Source organism: Hemiscyllium ocellatum, chromosome 2 (genome assembly GCF_020745735.1).
Source record: "Hemiscyllium ocellatum isolate sHemOce1 chromosome 2, sHemOce1.pat.X.cur, whole genome shotgun sequence".
In the NCBI taxonomy this organism is placed as follows: domain Eukaryota; kingdom Metazoa; phylum Chordata; class Chondrichthyes; order Orectolobiformes; family Hemiscylliidae; genus Hemiscyllium; species Hemiscyllium ocellatum.
Genome location: NC_083402.1, coordinates 44,778,729 through 44,799,533, shown reverse-complemented (window position 1 = coordinate 44,799,533; position 20,805 = coordinate 44,778,729). Strand labels below are relative to the sequence as shown.

General features: G+C 38.4%; 1 protein-coding gene across 1 annotated transcript in view; it reads right to left on the bottom strand.

Annotated features, from left to right (window-relative positions):
• LOC132823016 (single-stranded DNA-binding protein 2) overlaps positions 1-20,805 on the bottom strand; it is a 374,063-nt gene that overhangs the window by 225,441 nt on the left and 127,817 nt on the right. Inside the window, exon 4 of the mRNA XM_060836550.1 lies at positions 16,594-16,678. Within this exon, the coding sequence (XP_060692533.1) occupies positions 16,594-16,678 (85 nt within the window). The remainder of the gene's footprint in view (positions 1-16,593; positions 16,679-20,805) is intronic.

The window sequence follows — 20,805 nt, the reverse complement described above, 5'->3', positions numbered from 1 at the left end:
GAGGAATTTCTTCAGCCAGAGTGTGGTGACTCAGTGGTGACTCATTACCACAGAAGGTTCTTAATTAGTCACGAGGAGAAGGCTGGAGAGTACGATTGAGAAACCTATCAGCCATGATCAAATGATAGACCTGATAAGTTGAACGTCCCAAATCTGCTCCTGTATCTTATCTCTAATCATCTCGAAGAGTCCAATCATATTCTGTAATGATAACAACACTGACCATATTGATAGCTTACACTACCTTACTACCTGTAGGATGAATACCTGCAAAATAAAGGTCTGTTGTTTATCATTCCAGGTTCGTGGTCCTTCTAGGAAGTTAAGTGACAAGGATAAAAACGATTATGAATTTCTAAAGGTCAGTCCACTGAGTCATCAAAAAAAGTCATGGCCCACTGCAAATCTGAGAGACATTTCAATAAAAAGAGTAAAAGAAATCAAAAGATACCATCCCTAACATCAAAGTAGGTACAGTCAACAAAAAACAAAATCACCCCCAGGATTTCACTTCACCATTGTAGCTCCGTAGCAAAAATGTGTACCATCTACACCAACCAAGGTTCCTACGACAGCACCATATCCAAACTCACAAACACTATCATCCAGAAGAACAAGGTGAGTATGTTGCCATCAAATGAAAATGTACTAAAGCAGTATAGACTAAGAATTACGCAGAATAAACTAAATGTATATTTTAATTGGTAAAGTGTCTGAAACTGAGAAATTATTTATGTAAATTATACAGGGAGTGGAATAACAAATGGAATAAGGAATAGAATAAGGAGTTAAGACCTTGCCCATAGCAAATTTGATAACATGGGAGAATTTAATTAGGGTGGGAAGGTGATAGGTCTTTACACTGACCCCTTCCCACCTCTGCTCCATTAAAGTGCCAGGCAGAAAATTCATGGATAGCTTTCCTCCATTCCAATGTCAAGTATGCAACTAATGCAGTCTTAAGGGCAACATCCTTCTGCCATTGATGTATCATTCAGATGATACTCACCTTATTGATTTTGCTTTCTGGTTTCTAAGAGGAATGGGTGGATAGGTTCAAAGGCATTCAGTAATCAAATACAATCAAATGAGGAGGTTTGGAAGAGAATTACGAGAAAGGAAGTCCCACAATGAATGAAAGAAGAATAGACAAGATCACAAATGTAGAGAGACAAGTGGAATGAGGCCTTGAAAAGATATGCAATAATATCATGCTGATGCCGAATCTAGATAAGTCAGATCCAAGAATAAAATCCAGCTTGATAAGTCATTGATATTAATTAATGCAACAGTCTTTCACTGAAACATGTCAAACTGTAAATTTAGTTTTAGGATAATGAAAATTATGTTAAATGTTAAATATGTTAAATTAACCAGCTTAATTTGCTCTTTTCTCTGTCTAAATATTACACAGATTGAACTATTTCAAAACACAGCTAATCAAAGTTGCATCTACTTTCTAATACCATCACTTCACAGTTACTCAAATTTTAGATAAATTCCTTACCTATCAAATTTGTTAATTTGATTTAACTGATACTTCTCAGTTCTAGTCCTGTGTATTGTGCAGCCTACTTAACTGTTTTGCCTTAGTTCTCATCTTAAGATTCGTGAGGCCTTTTCCCTTGACCATTCACACAAATAAGAGTTTAACTTCCTCAGTTATTTAATAATATGCAGAGTTCTAACCAAACATTTGTAGTCTGGAAGTCTTGCAAACTGCATTCTTTCAGCAAGATAGTCCATCTCCTGAACATTTTTTGAAAATTGTCTTTTTCCCCAGGAGATTATACTTGCTTCTGACTCCAGTCAGGTCTCTTTTGGACTGCCCAAATGCTTTTTAACTAAATTGAAAAAAATTGCACATCCTAAACTCCGCTGATATGATGCCTTGATGATTGTTTTTTCCTCATCATGTACCTCTATACTAATAACAAACTTCCAATAAAATCTCAGGAGGGACATAGTTGTTTATAATCAAAGTTCTGGAAAAACTGACCAAGTATGTTTTTAAACCACTTTACAGAAGTACACCAACATACATATGCCACTAGTTTAAATTCAAGCTTGAAAGAAGAATATTTTATGAATTGCCCATCTTTCATCACAGTGAGGATTCTGTAATCAATGCAAAGGAGTGACGGTGGGTGGGTATGGGTCTAATTTAAAGAGTGTAGATGGTATAGCTTTGAATTAAAAACCTCAGAACTTCCAAGAAAAACTGGGACTCAACTCAACATGGACATCTACTTCAAACCCACCAACTCCTACAGCTATCTGGACTACACTTTCTCTGAAGCCCCCCCCATAAAAATGCTGTCCCTTACTCCCAATTCTTCCGCCTCTGCCATACCTGCTCCCAAGAGGAGCAATTCCACTCCAGAACATCCCAGATGGGCTCCTACTTCAAGGTCTGGCAGCATCTGTGGCAAGAAATCAGAGTTAATGTTTGAGTCCACTGACCCTTCTTCAGAAGGGTCCGTGACCCTTCTGGTCAGTGATTCTTCTTTCATTCTGAAGATGATACTGGGTTCAGAGACCAGAGCCGGAGGCACAGCATTCATCAACCACTCCATTCCTTCTCTAAGTCCCCAATTACCCCAACATTAGAACAGATGCAGCATCACTCCCAACCAAGCAGGGAGACCACCCATTTTTCAAGTCAGGAAGGCTGCCACAGTTTTCAGGTGGAGGGAACACAATTAATTGGGGCAATAATGGGATGAGGCTCTTAAGTGGCCGTGAATTGGCTTGTCTGTTCAAACATAACTTCTGAAGTGTTTGGAAGAAGACAAGTATCTCCTTAGTGTCAACCTGCCTGATTATTTGTCCTTTTTGCCACTTTCGCCCACATTTCTTAGGAGGGGAGAATCCCAGCTTTTGCTTTCTTCAAATCTATGTACTGATCTGTTTTTACTATCGTTTTTTATTATCTGCAGCCAGAGCTCAGCGTGTGCTCTTACTTTATTATTGTATTTTGATTCTGGTATTCAATTTATCAATGGTCAGAGATCCATTGTCAGGATATTCTCAATTTAAAAGCCCATCATTAATTATTTCCTGTATAACCATTTGCCAAACTTCAGAAACTAGACACTCACGTATCTCAAGACTCCATCGATCTCAACATTTTCAGGCATATTCCTTGATCACAATTGACAACTTAGTTTACCTGTCCTTATTTCTCTTTTGATATCAGCACTAGCAGTCCACATTACCAATTTCTTTTAGTTTGTGAGTTCAATTTGATTCAAGTAATAAAAGCGGTGTGCTATTTATTTAGCAAATGAAAATCTCCCAAATCGAGCAATAGCCCTTTATTTGTTGAATTTAAGGCAATTAGTCCAGCACTTAATCTGTAGAGAACACACTTCTCAATAGTATGTAGCATCATTGGTGGCTCAGGAGGTTGGTTGAGCAGAAGTCCTCCAAGCCCTCAGTTTCTTCCTCTCCTGTCAACCCAACCAGTACCCCTTCACCAACACACTCATTCAATCGGTTGAACTGGTCCTCATCCTCAACAACTTCTCTTCTGAATCCTCCTACTTCCTTCAGACCAAAGCGGTAGCCATGGGCCCCAACGATGCCTGCCTCTTTGTCAGATATGTGGAATAGTCCATCCTCTGAAGTGATACTGGCACCAGTCCTCCACTACATCGATAAATGTATTGGCACCATCTCGTGCTCCCACATGGAGGTAGAACAGTTCAACAACTTTATGAACACTTACCACCCTGACCTCAAGTTCACCTGGACCATTGCGGACACATCCCTACCTTCCTGCACCTCACCACCTCCATTTCCGGTGACCAACTCAACACTGACATCTACTTCAAACCCACTAACTCTCACAGCTATCTGGACTGCACCTCCACCCAATTCCCCCCCCCCCACCACTGTAAAAATGCTATCCCTTACTCCCAATTCCTCCGCCTCTACCATACCTGCTCCCAGGAGAAGCAATTCCACTCCAGAACATCCCAGATGGCCTCCTACTTCAAGGTCTGTAATTTCCCCTCCCACATGGTCAACAATGCCCTCCAACACATCTCCTCCACTTCTTGCACCTCCACTGTTGCACCCCACCCCTCCAACCACAACAAGGATAGAACACCGCTGGTCCTCACGTTCCAATCTCTGGACACAGTGCATCATGCTCCGCCATTTCTGCCACCTACAGTCAGGCCCCACTACCAGAGATATATTTCCCTCCTCACCCCGAACAGCATCCCACAGAGACTATTCCCTCCAAGACTCTCTAGTTAGGTCCACACTACCCACCAACCCACCCTCCACTCCCAGCACCTTCCCTTGCCACCCATCCTTCCACATCTCGCAGAGATTCTCCTGCATATCCAAACACCTCATCTAGTATGTCCATTGCTCTCAGTGTGGTCTTTCTCTATATTGGGCAGACATAATGCAAACTTGCAGAATATTTCATAGAACATCTCTGAGACACATGCATGCTGTGGCCTTCCACTTCAACTCCTCCTCCCACTCTACCAAGGACATGCAAATCCTGGGCTTCCTCCACATCAAATCCTAGCCACCCGATGCCTGGAGGAAGAACATATCATCTTTCACCTTGGGACCTTCCAACCACAAGGCATCAACATTGATTTCACCAGTTTCCTCATCTCCCCTCCCCATCCTAGATCCAAACCGTTCTCTTGAATTGTCCCACCTGTCCATCTTCCTTCCCACCCATCTGCTTCACCCTCCACTCCAACCTATCACCCTCACCCATGCACATGCATCCAACTATCACATTCCCAGCTACCTTCCCCCACCCACACCCCACATTTCTGATGAAGGGCTTACGCCCGAAAGATCAATTTCCCTGCTCTCTGGGTGCTGCCTGACCAGCTGTGTTTTTCCAGTGCCACACTTTTTGACTGATCTCCAGCATTTGCATTCCTCACTTTCTCCTGGTTGAGCAGAAACCTTGATTGTCCTCAGCATACTTGCTGAAAATGTGTTGCTGGTTAAAGCACAGCAGGTCAGGCAGCATCCAAGGAACAGGAAATTCGACGTTTCGGGCCAGAGCCCTTCATCAGGAAACTTGCTTCTGCCTGACCTGCTGTGCTTTAACCAGCAACACATTTTCAGCTCTGATCTCCAGCATCTGCAGATCTCACTTTTTACTCAGCATACTTGGCCATGATCACTCCTACTGTTGTAATTCACAGCTTTCCTTTCAGCAGATAGATTTTTTCAAAGAACTTGTTAACAATTCTGTATTTCCTATTTCTTAATCCAAAGTTGTATCTTGCTCATGAAGGTTACTCCACATGGGGTGTTGAGATGGACTTTGGGCAGTAGGTGAATTCAACAGGTCACTGTGGAGGGGTAAGTGAGGTGCAGATGACTGTCCTAAGCATATATTAAAATTAACACTATCTCCCAGGAGCTCACACAAAAAACATTCATAGCTCAAATATATAAAAGCACAAACACCTCCTCCACTTTTGAAATCCATACTTTGTCAATTATTTCATCTTCTGCTTTTTCCCTCGCAATAGCATTCAATGTTTTATTTTAGCTTTATAGTCTATATAAAAGAATCTTGATTGATTTAGGCCATACATTTCCCAACGAATAACAATCAACCAGAACGACTGAAAAACCAGTTTGGGCTGGTTCCAATACAGATAGAGAGTTTTAAGTATATCCATGGAGCAAATTAATGGTTCTCCTGAAAAAATTACGTTCACTGAACTCTACGTTACATAAATGGAGCGCAAGTAATAATTAATAGCTTCTACGTATCTGAATTATCAGGTGTGACAGAAAAGACCCTCACAATTGTTGTTTAAAAAAACAGCCCTTTCTGGTCCTTTATCATGTCCCTATTTGTAACTTGCAGCTCTTGTACTACCCATCCTCAAGGCTTTCTCCCATTTCACCTTCACCATATGCTGTCATTTACTAGAAGCTTTCATTATATAATAATGAAGTTTGAGCTAGTTGTCTGGAGAGAAAAGAAACAGCATTACATTTTATTACTGTGCTTTTGAGATTTCTATGAAAAACTATTGTTGGGCCAAATGATCTGTTTCCACACTGTAAGGATTCTATGATGATTCTATGATAACCAGTCCCAATGAGTAGGAGAGTTGTTCTGAACATGGTGGAAACAAACAAATGGGTGAGGTTAGGGAAGGTATTCCATGCAATATGGAAATAAGATATACAGTACTGAAATATGCTGCACGTGAAATGCAAGTTTTTTTTTAATTAAAAGAATGTTTGCAATGAATAATTGCAGCATTATCCCAGCATGATGCAGAATTGACTTATTTTCTAATATTTAAATCATTTTGACTTGATTAAACAAGTGAGTGATTAAATTGCATGTTGTTTGATTGTGGTTACTTTTTTTTTAAAAAAAGGAAAAAAGCCATTTAGTCAAGGAAATGAGTCTATGATTGCTTTTATGATTCAAGCTAACGTGAACTTTAGCTTACACATTTCTTTGTACCTTTGTGGGACACAAGTGTCACCAGTCAGGCAGCATTGTCTATGTCTAACTCCCTTAAAGGAAATCGTCTTTTTGAATATAACTGGTTTGGTAAGCTATTTAAAAGGGTGGTAAGGAGTTAATTACAGTGCTGTTAGTCGAGAGTCATACTTAAGGCTGACAAAGTAAGGACAGTAGCCTTCTATCCTGAACAACATTAACAAACCAAATGGTTTTCCTAAAAATTGGTCATTTTCATGGTCATCATAACTTTTAATTCGACATTTATTCACTTACATTTAATTTTACAAGCTATTATGTGGTGAAATTTGAAGAGATCTCTATAGTATTAATTCGGACCTCTCGATTACGAGCCAGGTAATGTGATTGCATCTCTCTACATACCACAGATGACAAAACAACAGCAAACATGGTTTTAAGACCAAGGCAGCTGTAATCAACCTCAGGAAGAAACAGACAAATTAGTAAATACATGCCAGATGAAAGGTAGATGTAAAATAACCTATTTCAAAGAAAGACAAGCAACAATCCCCTATGTTCTGTCCAATATTTATCCTTCAATCAACATCGAAAGAAATGATGATCTGGTCATCATCACATTGCTGTTCATGGGAAAATCCTTTCCACAAATTGGTTGCATTACCTAGATTACAAAAGTGTCTGCAGTCTAAAATGTACTTCATTAGCTGTTGAATAAGTAGGGATAATCGGAGGTTGTGAAATGTTGTATATCATGATTTTGTTCATTTTTACGAATAGTACAGCCAATTTATTTTACAGATACTACATGAAACTGTTTTCCACATGTATAACTACTGTTATGGAATTTGAGAGCACAATACTGTTGATGTACTGATTGCATCCTACAGTACCAGATCCAATGTCCACGAATGGCTGAAAACATCGCATGAAAGATACACTGAGTAATATTAAGTAAAAAAAACTGGTGTAATTTGTTTTAAAACTGAAACAATCACAAACATGCACAGACATCTAACAGTAAATCCATAATGCTCATGTATCAATGGCCAGGTACAATCTTTCTATCTAAGAGATGGTCACTTAAATCTATAAAAATGCATAACCAAAATATTACAAATTAGCAGGCCAAGAAAAGTATCAGAAGAAGTAAATTTCTCCAGGTCACAAATTTAATGGAAATTGATTAAGCAAGCCATTTCATGCTGCTACTAAGCAGAGGCTAGATGTGTGACATTTTCCACTAACAGCATAGTGTTGTCAGTCCAGAAAAATATTCAACCTCCCACACAACTGAGCAATACTTGGTGTAAATTCCAGTACCAGTGCAATGCCAGGTACGTTGGCCATTCATCCTACTACTTGGCATATTGTGTCAAATATTAAGGTTGTTCATAAGAAGCAGAATACTTAAACAGCTTCCCCCTGTGTAACCCAAAGATATGCTTATTGTCAGATCTAATCCTGTGATTGGGCAGCACTTGCTGAGTGACCATCAGTGCAATGACAGCTCGAGTAACAACTACTTCAACATAGTCAGTCAAGTTGGCAACATAGTTCATTTACACTGGCAAGATGCAGGTCAATGTTCCTTGAAATTGTAAGACCCTGGAGCTCCCTAGTGTTTCTTCATGGCAATACCTTGACCATGCAGAATCATACTGCTAACCCTTTGCTTCTGTAGTACAGATTGTTGTGACTATTTAAAATTTAGCCTTCTTGCAGTTGTCCCTTTTCAATAATATTAAAAAAAGTCAAACCAAAATACATGCAAAAACCAAGTCCAAAAGGGAAAATGTTCAACCAAAATGCCAGCAAGGTATTTACTAAAAGAATCAAAATTTCTCAATGTTGTGTAAGTCTAACAGGATAAATGATTACCAAAAAGCAGAGAATCTATAAACCTACAGCCATAAAAATTCTTAAGTGGTAGGAAATCACGAAATGAAAGGTGAAAAAAATACCTCAATTGATCAAGTCTGAAGAGGTCCAAATTGGTCAACAAAAAATTCAGAAACATGACTATCCAAAATATGCAGAAATTAGTAAAAGCAATTTTGAAGGAGAAAATCTGAAATGGAAAATGTTAACTACATACATAGCTGCAAGAGAGTGCATTCTGTAGGAGAAAGCCTGTAATTTTTATTCATATATAAAGTATGGGCACTGGTTGCAAGGCCGACATTTACTCAGCATCCTTAATTACACTTGCGATGATGCTGGTGAATTACCCCCTTGAACTACTGCAGACCATGTAGTAGAGTTAATCCTGTAAGGTTGGGATTTCAAACGTGATAAGGAAGGAACAGTAATACAGTTCTTGGAGATATATTGTTTGGAGAGGAGATTGTAGATCACTATGTTCCCATGCGCCTGTTCCCTTGCTTTTCTATTTTACACTCGTTACAGGTTTGGAAAATGTTGTGGAAGGAATATAGGTAAATTGTATCTTGTAAATTGTTTACATTGCTGTCATCGTGCAGTTGTGGTCAGGGGAGTAAGACTGTAGTAACGAAATTATCAAGGAGACTGCTTTGCTCTAGATTGTGCCAAGTTTCTTGAGTTCAGTTGGAGCTGCAATCATTCAGGCAAGTGAGAGGTACTCCATCACACTTCCAATGGATATCATGTAATTGGTGGACAAATTTTAGGGAGTAAGAAAAAGGGCTATTCATCACAGAATTCCCAGACTTTGATATGCTTCTGTCATGGCACAATATACATGCTTCTACATTCAACATTTTGATCAATAGTGACCACCCAAGATGTTGATGGTGGAGGAGTTCAGTGATGGAAAAGCTATTCAATGACATGGACTGGTGATGTTTCTCTCTTTTTTTAAATGGTCTTTGCCTGTATTGTATGGTCTGAGTGTTATTTGCCACTTATCAATCCAAATATGAACACTGTCTAGGTATTGCTGTATGCCGGTTCGGTGTCGTTCATCAGTGGAGGATCTGTGAAGGGAACAGAATGTTGTATAATCATCAGCAAATAAACCCAATTCAGCCTGTATGATGGATAGAAGATTATAATTTAAAACTGCTCTTAGAAATTCCTAGCAAGGTCCAGGAGCTGAGATAGCTAGCACTGAATAGCCACAATCATTTCCATTTGTGTGAGGTATAACTCCAGCCAGTTGAAGGTCTCCCCTCACCCCTCAGTTTTACTGGAGTTACTTAATACTACACTCAGCTGAAAGTTGCACCGTTGTCAAGGACAGCCACACCGATTCCACATCAAGAATTTAGATCTTTTAACTGCATTTGGATCAAGGCTGCAACAAAGTCAAAAGTCAAGTGATCCTTTTGAAACCCAAACTGGAAATGGGAAAGCAGATTATTGCTAAATGTTGCCTGATAGCAATATCAATAAAAACTTACATTATTCTATTCTCAACCCATCAATAAAGTAATGGGGCAATAATTAGCCAGATACACTTTTCCAACATTTGTCCTCAGACCACTTGCCATTTGCCATTTTTGGCACATCGATGCTAGAATTTACTGGAACAGCGTGGTTAGGAACACAGCTAGTTCTGCAGCATAGGTAGGATGTTACGATGGCCCATGTCCTTTGTGGGCTCATGTATTTACTGATGACGTGGAATGCATCTAGTTGGCTGAAGATTAGCATCTCTGATAATGCAACCTCGGGAAGAAGAGGAGATGGATTATCCACTTGACACTTTTGTCTGAAGGCAGTTGTAAATTCTTAATGTTTGTCTATTGCATTCATAAGCTGGACATGTCATCACTGAGGATGAGAAAATTCATGAAGACTTCCCACAAAGATATAAGAGAGACCTAAGGGGCAACTTTTTCACAAAGAGGGTGGTACGGGTATGGAATGAGCTGCCAGAGGAAGTGGTGGAGGCTGGTACAATTGCAACATTTAAGAGGCATTTAGATGGGTATATGAATAGGAAGGGTTTGGGGGGATATGGGCCAGGTGCTGGCAGGTGGGACTAGATTGGGTTGGAATATCTGGTCAGCGTGGACAGGTTGGACAGAAGGGTCTGTTTCCATGCTGCACATCTCTATGACTCTATGATTAATTGTGCACCAATAATCATGAACAGATATAGCAGGTACAGTCTGCTTCATTATTAGAGGATCTATGAATGGAACAAAGTGTTGTACAATCATCAGCAAATAGCTCCATTTTTGATTTTATGATGGAAGGAAGATCATTAGTGAGCACTGCAATGTCTTTGATTTGATTGGTTTGTTGTGGAATCACTTAGCATGCAACTTCATGTGGCCCTTCATTATGGCTTCAGCTGTTGGTCTCTGTAATCAACTAAAAACATCAAACAAAGAAGTCTTACAAAATACAGCATAGTAATTTCTATCTCTAGCAAATAATTAGATGCATTAGCTACTATTAAAGGGAACAAAATGGAACTACGCATGTACTTGAATCTTTACAATTCGACAGCAAAGGTGAAAACAAATAATGATGAATTTTCATTCAAAATATTTAAATCATCCATGATCATGTTCTCAAAGCATGTTTTAATTTCAATAAGTAACAAATATCAAAGATTTGTATGGCATTTAGCATTCACAGATTAAGAAACTCAGGTGAAAGGAAAGTCGTATTATTCAAAATGCCCATGCTCCTCAACTTTCACAAGACATATGGATGTTGAAGCTGTTTATTGCTATGCAAGCATCATTCCACAAATCCTTTGGATATTCCCAATATCTATCAAAATTGTCTGAAAGGGAGATGTTTTATGGTTACCTCCAACTACGAAGCTTGGCAACATCAAAAATCAGGATGATTAATAGGCAATTTTTGTATGCAATTCCTAATTGTTTTGCCGTGCTATTGTTATGTTTACATAGGTATTTTGTTCTCTTTAGACCAGTACACGTGCTTTTGTGGAATGAATGCGAACAGTTGCAGCCTGATCTCTTGCCCATTGGCACAGCTTTGCCCCTTAGTTTAATATTAAATTGATAACAACACAACTTTTAAGGTAGTAGCAGCAGAGAGAATGCGAACATTTACCATCATTACATCTCTGAAATGGATAGCAACTCCTGGAATCTACAAATAAGAAGTTTAATGCAGAAATACAGAAGTTGCTGTCAGAGATGCCATGCTTGTCCAAGTGGTGGCTTAGTAAAGTTCTCAGAAGACAATCAAATTCAAAATCACTGTACTAATGAAAACCTGCACTTTCAGATTATTAGGTTCACTGTAAAAGTTCTTCAAAAAGTTATAGCTTGTTCAATAAGGTTAATCTGGATTTTAAGGTATACTACAATTGACAATCATCTCTGACTCTGAAAAGCTAATTTTACATTTGTGGAATGTCATTTTTCTTTCCCCCTCCCACCACTCCCTGGTCAAAACACGTTCCATGTTTTTTTCTAAAGTTGTTTATGACATTTTACCTAGTGCCTTAATCGTTTGTATATGTATATACAGTGCACTTTGTGAAATATAATTATTAGTGTATTTTACTTCTGGGTTTGATATGGTTGGCTTTGCTTGTTGTTGGATGACTACTGAATTAGTGTCAAATTCAAATGAAAGCTGAGAAAGGAATCTATGCCACAGAGACTGTTAAATCCTATGGGAGACCTTTACTTTTAAATCAAGTTCAGAAGTGGATGCTGTTATTTCGCTGCTGATCAGGTATTCTAAGCCAATGTCTTTAGAAAAGCCATACAAAAATGGTATGAAAATGCAAATACCAAGTTTTCACAGCAATCTGTCATTCTGAGATTGGGTCAAAATTTGAGAGAGTTTAGGTCTGCTGCTGACTGTAAGTACTAATTTGATGGCACCAGTGAGTGCTTTAAATGTGAAAAATATTAAATGTCCAGTGTTAATGTTACCAATTTCTACAGCTGGATAACTCCCCAAAAGAAAACTTCAGTTATACGTTGGGAAGTGAATACACAAACAAGCAAAAGACATCTTCCAAGTGATTCTGAGCATGTGGATAAATTTCCATGCACGTTGGAACAACGGTAATGCACAAGATACAACTTTGGAATTGTACTTTCAAAATTCATAAGTGCCACATACTAGGGTTACAAGGATCAGGGAATTAGTAGATATTAGTTAACTAAAGCAAGTACTAATTCAAGCACAAAAAGTAGGTGATGACAAATCAAAAAAAAAGACTGAGTGGGAAACCATGCAGTACTAGATATCCACAAGGATCTGTTCTCAGCCTCCCACTGTCTTTTGATATTCAGAGAATTCATAAGTACCACGGTAGATTATACTTGTAATATTGCAAAATTTTAAGGCATCAAGGTATGCGGTTATTTGGTGAATAGACTAACAAAATAGTCTGGAACAATTTAATGATCAGGTAACAAACAACACATTAGTTCTAGGGTCAATTATACTAAGATTACTCACACAGAGAAAATACATGCACTGCTTCCAGCACCAAAGTGGAAATGTTGAAGAATTAATGAATAATTTCAACCCATACTTTATAATAAAACTGCTGCATTTTCAGTGAAAATGCATAGAAAGTAAAGGTTTTTGCAAGATTTTGTCCTGCCTTCAACTCACTTCCATTTGAACATAGGTCACTGCTAAAAGTGTTGGATCTTTGAATTTACCTTTTCATGTGAAGACCCTCCTCTAAAAAGGTCCTAAATAAACCTATTTCTAGTTTGAGCCAAATGGACAGATGTGGGTAAATTAAAATTAATGTGGAATAAGAGTGACATGATACATTTTAGGACAATAAAAATAAGGAATACAACTTTATGTTTAATGGAAAGACATTTGAAAAGATAATTTCCTGAAATTGACATGTAGGTATGTGAAGAAGCACAAAAAATTTTGAATTTTATAAATCAAGAAACATAGTTCAAAAAGTACTCATTAAGTTATACTTATAGTACTGTATGAAGTATTAAATTCCCACAATAAAGGAGAATATTAAAGCCATAAAAATATTTAGTTTTGATTCAAGCAATAATTTTCCATCATGAGAAATTTATAGTAATGAGTAGGTAAGAAGGCAGGAAAAACATGTAGTAGGGTGTTTGACATAAGGATGAGTATTTGAAGAGTCAGTAACAAAGTCGAGCTAGAACATCACAATTTTGACAGACTACCATTAAATGGTAATTGGGTCAAGTATCGAAGAGAACATGGAATTCAATCTAGACACTACAAAGTGGCAATCAATAATAGAAACTATGCAAAGGTCTGCTGATCACACAAGGCTAATCAAATTGTAGTGAATAAAATTACTTAATAAAGAACAATGAATAATGACAGACAGAAAGAACTGTCTAAATATTTTATGAGAAGATGCTCCATTTACACAGTACGAGCACATTATCTCATGATACTTAGATGTATCACAAGTATAGGTGGACAAAGTTAAAAATCATACAACACCAGGTTATAGTCCAACAGGTTTAATTGGAATCACTAGCTTTGAAGGAGTGACGCTCCAAAAGCTAGTGCTTCCAATTAAACCTGCTGGACTATAACCTGTTGTTGTATGATTTTTAACTTTGTACACCCCAGTCCAACACTGACATCGCCAAAGTATGGGTGGAACCTTGAAGAGCTGAGGGGTTTAACCTCTGTCTGGAAGTCAATGAAAGACCCTTGCCTTTTCCAGGGAATGCTTACTGAACCACATAGTAATCTTCCATTGGTATCACGACCCTGGGGGAGGAAATTCTACTTAGTGAGAGATGTCAGCCAGTCGGGTGGTTGAAAGCAACATAGATTGAAGAGGGAAGGTGGCATGGTTGACACCATTCCACTGAACTAAGTGGCCTTCCTACCTTTAAGTAAGCCACCTCTGGGAACAGCTGTTTCCTTCCAATATCAATGATTTGTCTCAAATTAGTTTTGACAGCCATTTTTAAAACCAAAAACCCAGAGAGAATGAGAAGTGCAAATGCACAAGGGGCATATACCTTTGAAAAGCTCTGCCATTTTGGTATTTTCCATCCACACAAAATTCCTCATTACCATCACAATCTCTTCAGAACCCAAAATGTCTTGTATCTCATTTCTGACCTCAAAAACCCAAAATAAAAGAAAACAGGAAAAGTAAGAGAACAAAAAAGATTGATTCAAACATCGAAAACAAAGAAATTAGGTATCATCTCAATGTTTAATTCTAAACTTCCAAACTAAAATTTCCTGGGTTCCAAAGTTAGAAACAATAAAAATTCCACTATACACAAAATAAATATAAGCATGAACTCACACAGGTACAACATATACACCTGCACGAACCAGGCAATGAAGAGCAATATTTTGTATCTCTGATTATGAACTTTCATTGGCACAGGACCGTTAGAAACAGGAACAGCGGTAGGACATTCACACCCACGAGCCTGCTCCTTCATTCAATAGAATCTTGGCTGATCAGACATTCCACACATCCATTTTCTTGCATTTTGCCTCTAACCCTTGATTCCCCTACTGGTGAAGGATCTACTTATAGCAATCTTAAATATACACAAGGACTGTGCTCCCATAGCCCTCTGTGCCAATGAGTTCCAAAGACACTCAACCTCAAAGGAGGGATTCCTCCACATCTCAGAATTAAGAGATGCCAATTTAAGACTGAGATTATGCCATCTGGTCCTAGACTCTCCCATGAGGGGAAATATCCCCTCAAATTTACCCTGTCAAGTCCCTTAAGAATCTAACACGTTTCAATAAGATGACCCTCATTCCTCTAACTATCAATGATTAGAGATGCAATCTGTTTAACCTTTGCTCTGGAATACTACCGAATATCCAAACTTTTGAAACTAACTAACCAACAAATATGCAATGACAGTACACCTGCAAACATGGGGAAAAAAAAAAGTTGTTTTCACAACAAGCAAAGTACTCCTGGAAATACTTTAAATTGTGAAGTAAATCAAAAGACAACATTGAAAAATTATGTTAAATTGAACAATTCAGTTAACAAACTACAAAGGACTAATAGTTGCTACACAAGATTTCAGTTTGCTTGAAGAGAAAAAATACCAAACCAAAAGTAATATTTGAAGTATTTATCACATTTGTAAAATAATGCATGCACTATTAACCTTTATACAAAGTAAGTAAATCAAAATGACAAGAAAATGAAACCACCATCAGCCACAGCTATCTTATCCAATTTCCACATTAGAGGAGATAGCATAAATGCAAACCTTGAAGCAATATTTACTTTTGCATGACACACCTCACGTAAGAGTCGAACGTATCTAACCTTATTAAGGAAGATTAAAATTTTTGCTAGCAAATGTTCTGGTTTGCTGAAAATTGCAATCATTTAAGATTTCTTTAAGCTTAAATTGGAAACAAAAATAGTCCTAATTTTACTCTGACAAGTTCGACAATGACAAAAACTAACTTATGTTTTGAATTCTCACAATATGTGCAGAAGCAAAACTATCTCCATACTGAACTCAACAACTGACACAAATGAGTTAAGTCTTGCACAATGCAAAGTGCCTCCAGAAAATCAAAGTCTTTGTTTTATTTTAAAACAAAAGCTTTGTAAAATTCAATCAATTTATTATTCGGATAAGATACACAATAGATCATGATTGTTTACCAAAAGATGAATCACTTATGCCAAGCCAAAAATTCCACTTACCTATATTTTATTCTTCAGTAAACCACCAGGATCAATTGCACTCCACAAATGTTTTGAAATGGCACATTAAGTGTGGCATTCAGTGGCATTTAGCTTAATCATCAAAAGCTTCAAATTAACTGAAATAACTTTCTCACAAAAACAAGTTGTGAGCCAAGTAATCAGATCAGGAGGTTACAGGATGATCAAGGTTTCACATCATATGGTAAAACAAAGTCAGAAAATATTGCAAGAAAAAATAGCTGATTTTGATCAATTTTTGCTTCTGCATCACATCTCAAATTATAATTGTAACTCAGAACCTTGTTACAGTCCACTAGAGACCTCCAGTGAGCTGCCAAATTCATTTTACACACATTTTCCAGGCTGAAGCATGTCTTGGACAACTTTTTGTAAACTAAGATCCGAACGAGATGACAATTATGAGGCAAAAGGTTCAAACCATGAAACTTCAGGTTCATGATATAAAAATGAATCAATGTCATTGAAAGGCTTCCCGATTTGATCGGTGACTTACATAATCATGAAAGGCTTTTGCTTCACTAGAATGTTCACAGGTTTCTCTTCTTTCAGGTGCCGCACAGTAAAGGTCCCAAAATACACTGAAAGAAATTATCTTTTATTAATAAAATTTCATATTAATCTAAAAACATTTTTCAATGTTCTCTAAAACACAGAGATCACACAAGTTGTTGATAAAACTATTTCATTTAAAATGTTAACAATTCCCTATTTTTGAGAGAATAAAATATCTTTACTCATCTTTAAGATCATTAAAATCATGCAATTTTATTTAGTTACATTTGTTTACATTTACTGAGAAACATACTAGTAACTACTTATAAACAACTTGGAAAGACAAATTCATCCTACCATTCCACCTTTATTGTCATATTTGATGAACTGACAAAATCAAATAACGTTTAATTACACTGACTTTAGTCAAGATTAAAAATCACACAACACCAGATTATAATCCAACCAGTTTATTTGTAATCACTAACTTACAGAGTGCTGCTCCTTCATCAGGTGATTGCCAAGATGAGATAGTGTGTATTGATGCTGCCACAGTAATTAGACACTTCAGGGCCTCAACTAGCCCATGTCATTCAAAGCATCCGTCATCCTGGACAAAATACATCACGTGCTGGATAGACAGCATACATATGCCACTGCAAGATACTCGGTGTTATGCATCCCTCCCACAGCTGGTCTGGGTAGCGGAATAAAATTCCAGTCTTAATGTTTTTATTTCCCAATTTATAAAACAAAAACTGAACAGTGGATGTTCAGCCCAAGCAAATTCATATCCAATCATTTTCAACCAGCAAACCAGTTGACCCCTAAAAATCAGAACAACTCTTGAGCATTCAGAGTGCAAAAGGTTCAAAAGGACAGTAATTCAATAAGAAAGTTCTGATGAACACTTACGAAGTATAAATCCTACCACAGTGAAAAAGGCCAATGTCTTTCCTCCCCACAAACTGTCATCATTGTCAGCAATCACTTGAGAAAAGGATGACTGCCCACCTAGGAAATTCCTTTTTATTGGTCATGCATTAAGTGGGTCCTTGCGTGACTGAGGAGTCTGATTCTAGAGCCTCATTTCCAACCACATACTTGGCATGTGTTCCAGGAGATGGAATTGCCCCTTTGAGATCACTGGCAACCCTTTCTCCGGTTCCTTTTATGTACTTCTTCTTGCTAACAAGAATTCTCAGAAAATTGTGTCCCTTCATTCAGGAGGCTTCTCTAATTCGATTTCATCTGAACAGGTTCTCCTACACATTGACATCTAGAGCCCTACAGCATGGAGACAGGCTCTTCGGCCCAAACTAATCCACGCCAACTAAAATGTCCATCCACGTTATGTTGGATCTCTTGAAGAAAGCCTTCTGGGTCTCTTTGAAATGCTCTCTTTATCCTCCTCTTGTATGAGTGCTTTTCTTGAGCTGCGTGAAGATGGTTTGTTTTGGCAGTTCAAACACAAGCATCCTAGGCACATGACCGGCCCAGCTGCGCTGGTTTCAGCTGATCATGGCCTCGATGCTGCTGTCATTGACTCCTTCAAGGACACTGTTGTTCATATGCCTGTCCTCACAGCTGATGCAGAGAATCCGTTTCAAACAGCATTGATGGTACTTCTCAAGGGCAATGAGGTAGTATCTATACATAGTCCAACTTTCAGAGCCATATAGAAGATTCAGAAGGATGACTGTCTAATACCCAAGGATCTTGGTATCAGCATAATGTCACAGTCATAAGGGACTCCCATCCTTAGGTATCCTAAGGTGGTGCTCACAGACTGGATGCAATTTAATCTCTGCATCAATGTCAGCCTTAGATAAAAGGTGGCTCCCCAAGTAGGGGAATTCTTCCAGATTTGAGAGGATTTGATGTTATTGGAGTTAGGGACCTGAACGTAGGATAGTTTGGAAAGGGAGAAAAGGTATGAACGAAGATAATCAAAATTTTTCACAGATATGCATTACAGACATTCTGCATGCTCTAAAGCTTTGTATATCACTAGGCAGGCACTCAAGAGGGTTTGAAATTCAACATGGGAATGTTTGGTATAGCGCATGCACTGGTAAGACAGAGAAATTCAGAACAAAAACAATATATTTCAGAAAATGTGTACATCACTACCTTTGATGCAGTGTTGAAAGTAGCACCCAATTTTTCAAAAGTTTTAGACATTTTCCCCAAACATTTCATTACTCTTATTTTGTATTTATTTCAGAGGCATTCACAGAATTATGTTGCCACATGTGTATTAGGAGCTTATAATACCTATGTAGCTTTCCAGAAAAACATGATAATTTCTCAGTGAATGCTTTCACTTCACTGTTATTGGTATCAATCATTTCCTGCTTAACATCAAAAAGTTTTGCTACAAGTGTTCCTTCTGCAGTTGAGCGTCGTGCAAAAGGATACCAAATCAGGCTGTTTTATTGTTAAATAGATTTTTAAAAAATTCTGTACATGATAGACAGAAAGATTTTTAGCGAACTATAAAGAGAACCCAGAAGAGAAAAAAACTCGAAGTCTGACGAATGAAACAAACTGGTCTGACTCATTTTGCATAATTCAAAATGGAAATGAACATATTGATCCTCCGAATATTTATGGTCTCTACCCTCAGAACAATTTTCTCTATGTCTTGGATACAGAAGGCAAATAAATTTAAGCAACAATATGTTATCGGGGAGAAGATGGCCTAGTGGCATTAACACTGGACTATTAATTCAGGGACCCATGTAATGTTCTGGGAACCTGGGTTTGAATCCGGCTGGAACAGATAATAGAGTTTAAATTCAATTTAAAAATCGGGAATTAAAAGTCTACTGATGGCCATGAATCCATGGTCAGGGAAAAAAAAACATCTGGCTCACTAATGCCCTTTAGGAAAGAAAAACTGCCGTCCTTATCTGGTCAGAACTACAAGTGACTCCAGGCCAACAGCAATGTGGTCAATTCTTAACTACCCTGGCTAGTCTAGCCAGCTACACCCTCATCCTATGAATGAATAAAAAGGCAGGGCAGTTACCAATGAGCTCCCATCTCCAGCTGCTATTCCCACAGTGGATCTGAGGTTGACAAGCCACAATGAGAAGCTAACTGTGGTAGTTTAAAAAACAGAAATCAGTGTTCATCCTATTACAGGACAATTTTGCCATCACACAGGCACTTTCTAGTCTGAAGTTTCATGACAGAAGCAGGTACTGCAAGTTAAGAAATTTCCAAGCAGTTTGAATATGGAGATGGTGGAACATATATTTCATATAAGCAGTTCATCTGAAAGAGTTCCTGCTGTGAGGAGGGAAGCTTGTTCCTGGATCATGGGAGGAGACATCCAAGATCGGTCAGGTGAGTGCTAATTATCTAAATTGTTACTGACACTAACAGATGACCCCTCATTGGTCTTATTCATTCATTCATTCCCACCAGACATCCAAAGTAAAGCTAAAATCATTTGCCAGCATTTGGCCCATATCCCTCTAAACCCTTCCTATTCATGTATTCATCCAGATGTCTTTTAAAGGGGGGCAGGACGGTTACTCAGTGGTTAGCACTGCTGCCTCACAGCGCCAGGGATTCTGGTTCGATTCCAGTGTTGGGTAACTGTGTGGAGTTCACACATTCTTCCCGTGTCTGCGTGGGTTTCTTCCGGGTGCTCTGGTTTCCTTCCACAATCCAAAGACGTGTAGGTCAGGTGAATTGGCCATGCTAAATTGCCCATAGTGTTAGGTGCATTAGTCAGAGGGAATTGGGTCTGGGTGGGTTACTCTTCGGAGGGTCGGTGTGGACTTGTTGGGGCAAGGGGCCTCTTTCCACACTGTAAGGAATCTAATCTAATCATGTTGTAATTGTATCAGCCTTCACCACTTCTACTGGCAGCTCGTTCCATCCATGCATCACCCTCTGCATGAAGTAGTTGCCCCCTCAGTCACTTTTAAATCTTTCCCCTCTCACCTTAAACCTGTGCCCTCTAGTTTTGAACTCCTCCACCCCAGGGAAAAGACCTTGTCTATTTATCCTATCCATGCCCCTCATGATTTTGTAAACCTCTATATGGTCACCCCTCAACCTCCAATACTCCAAGGAAAATAGCCCCAGCTTATTCAGCCACTCCCTATAGCTCAAACCCTCCAACCCTCCCAACAACCTTTTAAATCTTTTCTGAAACCTTTCAAGTTTCACAATATCCCTCCTGCAGCAGAGAGAC